Raw genomic sequence first — 8,006 nt, 5'->3', positions numbered from 1 at the left:
GTGAGAGAGAAATACAAAAAGAGACTGTCCCCACTGGCCCTGTGTAAACCTTGCTGATTCTATCCCAATGTGGTTCCAGTCGGCTGGATGCTTTGTGTGCAGCAAGCTGGATAACCCACTGCTCTGTGACTGACTGACTGACTGACTGACTGAGCACCTCAATGGACACCGGCTGGGCAGCGGGGGCTCCGGTGAATCCATGTCTATTGGGAGTTCTTCCTGGTCAAGTCAGCTGGTCAGGACAAAATCTAGTCCCTGACCCAATCTATGCCGTCTTTTCACCTTCACTAACATCTCAAACAACAACCTATCATATGACCTGATAGCAAACATAGCTTGTTTTGACTGTGAGACCTGTAGTCAGCTGCTCTCTGAGGGAACACTAAGAGGAATCATGAAGCCATATGTTACGTAAACTCACTTCACAACTAGCTTGAAATGTCACTAATGGAGCTATCGAATTGGATCCATTTTCTATAGTTCAACCGGTTTGTAAGTTGTCAAGCACGCGGTTACGTGTGTTGGCGAGGTAGAGGAACCTGATTCAAGTCAGAGGCAGGTTCAGGGAGGTAGCACTATAAGCTAAGATAGCACACGGTAATAAATACATCAATAAATATTACACTCCTAGAAATAAGGGTCCCTTTTGTGTTCCAGGTAGAACCCTCTGTAGAAAGGGTTCTGCATGGAACCCAAAAGGATTCTATCTGGAACCAAAAGGGGTTCTTCAAAGGATTCTCCTATGGGGACAGCCGAATAACCCTTTTTGGTTGTAGCTAGCACCTTTTTTTCAGAGTGTAATAGTAACTATGGTTTAACAACTATGCTTTGCATCTCTTCAGGCAAGAGTCTAATATACCGTGGGTGACTGCGGTGTTTAGACCGTTGTAGCAGCGTGTTCATCCACACACCTCTACAAAGCTCTGCCAGAGAATAAGGTGCATGTGCTCCCCCTTGGCACAGCCCATTGTAACCTCATCAAGATGATATTAGAGCCTGGCTGGCATGAATGATTTTCATTGCTTCAGGAAACAGAATATCACATGGGGGATGTAAACACAGCTCTGACCTGACAACACATACAAATATACAATAGAACCTGACCTAACCTGCTTTCCCAACACAGACTGTAGAAAACGTGCTCTTTCTAGCAGATAAATGGTCAGAAATAAAATAAATAATCCAATGTACTCCAAATACAGTATTTGATTCCTGATATCCATGATAATGAAGATATTTTACTACCCTTCCAGCTTCATCTATACTGACATGATGTTTTCAAAGACATGGAAGGCAGACGTAATTCAGAATGTCACTGACAGATTGAAACAACATTGTCTTGTGGCCAGTTATCTCAGAGGAGCCATTCAACACTGTTACACTTTCCACAGAGGGCCTAGTTGCCTAATATGAAGTCAATGGCTCATAGTGTTGATTAGTAAGTAGATCACGCACTTGGGATATCTGTGGCACTTGACGCTCGCTCCATGCAAAATAACGTTTTATAATCTCATACGGAATGTGCAAAAAAGTACTTACATTGGATGAAAATCAGCGTTAAAACAGTCCTCTTTGGATTAAACTCCATTGTTGCAAGAGTAAAAAGTAGGTGATGAAAGCGGGCGCCTCTTCGAGTCCCGGTTCGTAAGTTCAGCGGACTTCTCAAGGTTGGTAAAATTCAGGACCGGGCGCTCCGGACTGTAGATACTGAGGACAGATAGGGAGTGGGTGTACCTACGTCACAGCGCACTACCTGGCCCAGTTGCAGTGCTCTTCCGAGGAGCGAGGCTATAGCTCAATGATTGCGACATCTGGTTGGTTTTGACCTTGCAAGGAAATACACTGTACTGTAGTGTTATCGTCTCAAATATGTTCGTGCTGCGACAGTTCAATTATTACACAACATTGGCTGACTTGCAGGAGTTCTGTAATTAAAATATATATTTTCCGTGCATTGTAGTTACTTCCTTTTCAATGTATCTTCCCCATTGTTCATGTATACACATGCAGGACTAACATAATCCACGTTGATTTTTAACATGAGCTTTTATATGGAGAGAATGCCACCAACTTCACCAAGCCCATTTTAATATCCTTAATATTGACTTGTCTGAGTGAAAAGGCGCCTATGACGTAATTCTCTTCAATCCAGTATAGCCTAAAGCAGGAGCATCAACAAGATCCAACCGCTGGCCGATTTGTTCTTGAACAGATGGTCGGTCAGGAACAATTTGTAGACTGCAAATTGAACTCAAGAATCCCAAATATATATAATATTTGACTAAAATGTAATCATTTCAAACCTTGTTTGTATTTGTATATGATTTGTATAAAATTAAGGGGGGGGGGGGGGGGGGGCTAATGGGGGAAGCCTGGCCTAGAGTGTAATAGGCTGTGGATACAATTGAGCAACAGATCCCCTTCTCATTTTGTGGACTGTGGCTGATGATGACATGATGACTGGATAACACCACTGCACCTTTACAGTCACACTAGGGGAGGTGGGGAGGTATGAGTGAACTACTATGTCTGGAACCATTTACTGTTATCTACACAGACAGGAAGTGGCACTTTATCTTCTTTATACTCATCCATTCAAGATAACACAGTTCTGTACACTCAACAATACAGTGATAAACCAAATGCTATGAATGGTGACCCATGACTCATTATGTTGTAGTAACTTGTCTGATGTAGTATTGACATTACGTCTGTGTCCATACAAATGTTAACTGTATATGTTTCCAGGGAATGATATACTGCATTTCAGTTTGACAGATGACTCTTGGGACTATTTGTTACCGACACACCCACCCCTGCCTGACCCCAGTCCCTTATAGTTACATCCCTGAAGATTACACACACACACCATTTCCTATAAAGCTCTCTCTAAAAGTCTACAACTATTCGGTCAGGTAGTAGATCCACATTTTAATATTTCTCCCAACCTGTTTGGACAGACAGCGTGGTGAAGAAGGCGTCTCTTCAACCTCAGAAGGTGTTTGGACACCTACAACACCCAATGTCACAGGAAGGCCAAAAAGATCATCAAGGACAACAATCACCCGAGCCACTGCCTGTTCGCCCCGCTACCATCCAGAAGGCGAGGTCAGTACAGGTGCATCAAAGCTGGGACCGAGAGACTGAAAAACAGCTTCTATCTCAAGGCCATCAGACTGTTAAACAGCCATCAATAACACAGTGAGGCTGCTGCCTACATACAGACTTGAAATCATTGGCCACTCTAATAAATGGATCACTAGTCACTTTATTATTGCCACTTAACCACAACATTTCAAATGTCATATTATGTGTTGTAATGATGTGCAAATGGTTAAAGTACAAAAGGAAAAAATAAATATACATAAATATGGGTTGTATTTACAATGGTGTTTGTTCTTCACTGGTTGAACTTTTCTTGTGGCAACAGGTCACAAATCTTGCTGCTGTGATGGCACACTGTGTTATTTCACCCAGTAGATATGGGAGTTTATCAAAATCTCTCTCTCTCTCTCTCTCTAATGGCTTTATTGGCATGGGAAACATGTTTAAATTGAGAAAGCAAGTAAAATAGACAATAAACAAAAGGGAAAAGAACTATGAAATCTCTCTCTCTCTGTGTCTCTCTCACACACACACACACACACACACACACACACACACACACACACACCACAGATTCCCAATGATATCCATGGGTTTAACATTAGCATTGTCATGAATCATTAACCCAAACTGTAGGTGTGCGTCTTTCTGCATGTCTTCCTGCCTGTCTATGTTCATGTTTTGTGTTATTGTTCTGTAGGCACAGACACCTACAAAGAAAGGCAGATACCAGATGCAGAATCATACTGGAAGCTGTCTTACCCCTTTTCTCTCAGCTCTCAGTCAGAAACAATGAACCCCGTCTGTGTAATGGGGTCAGTATGCCTGCAGGGCCCAGACTGCCCACTGACTGAACAGGATCCAGATGAAAGGATCAACTAGTGTACAGTAATCCCAAACGCATGAGCAACCTATCTGCAGAAAAACAGCTCACCTGCTGCTTGCCCTGCAGAGGGAAAGAACTTATGACTTCCTAGCATTCAATTCTCACACACGCAATACCACAATACTTATCCAGTGCTATGGCCATTGATGTCCAACATGTATTAATTAAAAAAATAATATATATTTATTTTTTGGCATAAGATCCTTAACAGCTTGTGCAATGCTTTCAAATCTGTGCTGATCAGAGTACATACAGTATGACAAACCAGTGTATTAAACTAACAGTTCACAGCAGTGTGTATGACTGGAGTACATCAGTCTGAAGCAGTCTCTCTCTCTCTCTCTCTCTCTCTCTCTCTCTCTCTCTCTCTCTCTCTCTCTCTCTCTCTCTCTCTCTCTCTCTCTCTCTCTCTCTCTCTCTCTCTCTCTCTCTCTCTCTCTCTCTCTCTCTCTCTCTCTCTCTCTCTCTCTCTCTCTCTCTCTCTCTCTCTCTCTCTCTCTCTCTCTCTCTCTCTCTCTCTCTCTCTCTCTCTCTCTCTCTCTCTCTCTCTCACACCTGATACAACAAACAAAATCCTGTGACAGACTGTTAACACATGAACATAAATTATAATACATGTCAAGTTGTGTAGCTGGTCAGCACACAATATTTGGTTCTGGGTTCCAATTTAACTAATCAGTAATCAAATCTTCAAAGCCTTGATCAGCTGACTCTATCACTGCTGAGCTGTGACAAGCTCTCCAGAAGGGGACAGTATGGAGGATCACCGTGTTAAGGTTATCTTACACATTTTACAGATATTTATTCATTTATTACATGTGCTTTCAACAGTAATGTGTGAGCTGATGAGTGTCTCCTATATACAATAAAAAGTCACGGGTTACACCGGACTGCCTGTGCAAAATATGTAAATATGCATAGGAATGTAGGTATAGAGAAAGAGGAAACAATGCATAAATAAAACATTTCTACTCACAATCATGACAGTCGCTACCGCTCCGGCCATAACAGAGACTACAGGGCTTTAGGCATAACCTGGTGTTCATATGCATATCAGACCAAATCACCTACTGTGTGTAACATTCAATGGCCTAGTTTCCAGAGTTTGACCTTCTCTGAGACAAACATCTCTTTGTTTTGTGGCACTGACAGGTTTGAACATCAGGAATCAAGTTACACTCCGCTGAGATACTTTTTGGATTACTTTTTGTGACTGTAGGCTACCTCACGAAATCACTCTCGCCCCAAAACAAAAGACAGAAAAGAAAGAAAGATGAGTAAAAAAAATAACATCTTAGCGAATGGTCGCAAAATGCATCGAGTTCCAAAACACATTTATCAAACATTTCAATTTTTATCAAAATATAAGACCAATATTTACATATTTTCATATTTTTTAAATAGTATTTTATTTAAAAAGACTAAATTTGTTTGTTTTATCTAATTCATACTATCGCCATACTATCCCCATACTATCATCAAATTATCCCCATACTTTCCCCATACTATCCCCATACTATCGCCATTCTATCCCCATACTATCTCCATACTATCATCATTCTATCATCAAATTATCCCCTTACTATCACCATACTATCACCATACTATCAACATACTATCACCATACTATCACCATACTATCAACATACTATCATAAGTAATACCTGAGAAATGTAGTAGCAAATGACTTATTTTATCTCTATTACTGATATATAGGGCCTTGGTGATACATGCTGGACTTAACTTGATCTTAAATTATAGGAATTATTGCAAATATATCTTTATGTACAAGCTTTACATTACATTTACAGGACAATCAAAGGTTTTCCTAATACTGTAAAGGAGAAATCTGTAAATTCTCTGCCCCTATGTGGTAACAAAATGAAACAAAAACTAGATTAAAACCGTTGTATTTATGTCAATAGAAAATGCATCTATTCCTCCTCTTCTTTTATACTGAATATATATTTGGGGAGGGTACATTTGCATAGACCCCTTCAATATTCAAGGGAACACTTTTGTTAAAAAAAACAACCTTTTTTACAGATTGCGCTTGTAAGACTAGAAAAACACTCGTGAAAATATCAGTGTTCCAAAAAGCAAACATTATGCTTAGAAGACGATGAATGTGTCAAAATATAGGTAATAACACGTATCAATATATACCAAACAAAAATAAATACAGTACATGGTATAGATTTACAGTATATTCGTAAAAAATATCAAAAACTATAACACAGAATTCTAATCCATTGCAGAGTGCCTTGGACATTTGGACAACTTTGGTGTAATGCCATAGTGTAATCTGAGGCGTTTTTAGTGTCATTGGGATGTTGACGCTGTAAGTGAACCTGAGAACGTTTTGTCCTGTTGTATAAAGCTGGTGTGGCTGCATATGATCAGGTCTGGGTCAGGGTGATATTTTCCTTACGGTCTTCTGATTTCCCTTCTAGCTTAGGTCTTTTAAGTCCAGGTCTTGGTACCCACATTGAATAGATGGAAGAACAAAGTGTACTGTACAAGTTCAATGTTTCCCCAGGCCTCTGTATCCACTGAACCAGACCAGGGTTTTAAGGCTGGTAGATGGGCCACATCACATTCAGGTGAATGGTTGTTGCATAGCCATAAATAGACTGACTTTTCTTCTGACCTGATGGTGTTCAGGTGAATTGGTTGATGGGGTATTTCCTATGGTATCTCCTCTGACAGACCTGAAGACAGACCTGAAGACAGACCTGAAGACAGACCTGAAGACAGACCTGAAGACAGACCTGAAGACAGACCTGAAGACAGACCTGAAGACAGACCTGAAGACAGACCTGAAGACAGACCTGAAGACAGACCTGAAGACAGACCTGAAGACAGACCTGAAGACAGTGGGGCACATCTGTATGGTGGTGGAAGGATTAATCCTTCATGTCCTTGTTCTCCATGTCCTCTATGGATTTTCTCTTGAAAAATCCAGCCTGGTGGAGCAGAGAAGACAACAGTGAACACAACATAATCCAGAATTCACATCCAAACTCAAGTCTGAAGTTTGAGTTCAAGTTGAATAGATTTAAAAGTGCATTTCACACATGATCACACCATGTTGAGCCTCTCTATAACACAAGCCTTGACCCTACTCTCCTAGGGTGTCTCAGGTAGAGTTGAGATATGCAAAAAACACATTTCCAATTCACACATGCATATAATACACACTTGTACACGTGTGAGATAGGCCAAATATAAGCACCCACCAAAGTATTATTATTATTATTAATAATAATTATTATTATTATTATTGTTCTATTTGGGAAGATAAAATGTATAATCGATTATAAGTTCCCTAACAGACACAAGCAGACAGAAGGTTGTGAACACACACATACCTTCCATAGAGCGAAGATGACCAGTGCCAGAATCAGCAGTCCTATTAGGATACTGACTATAATGATCCACAGTGGTATACCTCCCAAAGCCTCCTTAGAGACCTGGATCTTCACCTGGATGGAAACAACAGTGTTAAAACAAGCAAAGGACAAAAAGCAAACACATAAATGCTGCGTTTACACAGGCAGCCCAATTATTAGCAAAAAATCTCTTCTGATTGGTCTAAAGACCCATAATTGGGCAGAAAATCAAAATTGTGCTGCCTGTGTAAATGAAGCTGATCACATGAAAATGAATAGATAATTGCACTCACATCTCTGGCGTAATTGGTGGCACTCAACACGAAGAGATCAGTGTTCAGGTTCTCCAGAGTGGCATTAACAATCATATGAAGGCTGGAGAACTCTGCCTGTGGAACGAAGAGCAATTCAATTCATCACTCAATATACCAATACATTTGTCAATGAATAAATGTATCAATCAATCAATCAATCAATCAAAAACAATGAATGAATAAGTGACACTTCACTGTACTCACTTTAATAAAGGTGGGCTTCCACACCCTGAAGGTAACATTGACCTGACTGTTGTTGACATGAGGGATGGAGCAGATAAATGACTTACACGGGTGGTCCTTACAGCC

The 8,006-nt window shown here is 40.5% G+C and overlaps 2 protein-coding genes across 3 annotated transcripts in view; both read right to left on the bottom strand.

The window, feature by feature from the left end:
- LOC106568399 (integrin alpha-2) overlaps window positions 1-1,824 on the bottom strand; it is a 60,827-nt gene extending 59,003 nt beyond the window's left edge. Inside the window, exon 1 of the mRNA XM_045692521.2 lies at window positions 1,540-1,824. Within this exon, the coding sequence (XP_045548477.1) occupies window positions 1,540-1,588 (49 nt within the window). The 5' untranslated portion in view covers window positions 1,589-1,824. The remainder of the gene's footprint in view (window positions 1-1,539) is intronic.
- Window positions 1,825-4,151: 2,327 nt separating this feature from the next.
- The window catches only part of itga1 (integrin, alpha 1), a 94,913-nt gene continuing 91,058 nt past the window's right edge, over window positions 4,152-8,006 (bottom strand). For both annotated transcript variants that reach the window (XM_014138709.3, XM_014138710.3), the window contains exons 27-30: window positions 7,902-8,006; window positions 7,677-7,772; window positions 7,363-7,476; window positions 4,152-6,957 (exon numbers count right to left, since the gene is read on the bottom strand). In XM_014138709.3, the coding sequence (XP_013994184.3) occupies window positions 6,898-6,957; window positions 7,363-7,476; window positions 7,677-7,772; window positions 7,902-8,006 (375 nt within the window). In that variant the 3' untranslated portion in view covers window positions 4,152-6,897. The remainder of the gene's footprint in view (window positions 6,958-7,362; window positions 7,477-7,676; window positions 7,773-7,901) is intronic.

The sequence above is a fragment of the Salmo salar genome, chromosome 13, assembly GCF_965601325.2.
Source record: "Salmo salar chromosome 13, fSalSal1, whole genome shotgun sequence".
NCBI classification, from domain to species: domain Eukaryota; kingdom Metazoa; phylum Chordata; class Actinopteri; order Salmoniformes; family Salmonidae; genus Salmo; species Salmo salar.
This window is presented reverse-complemented; position numbering and strand designations above follow the sequence as displayed.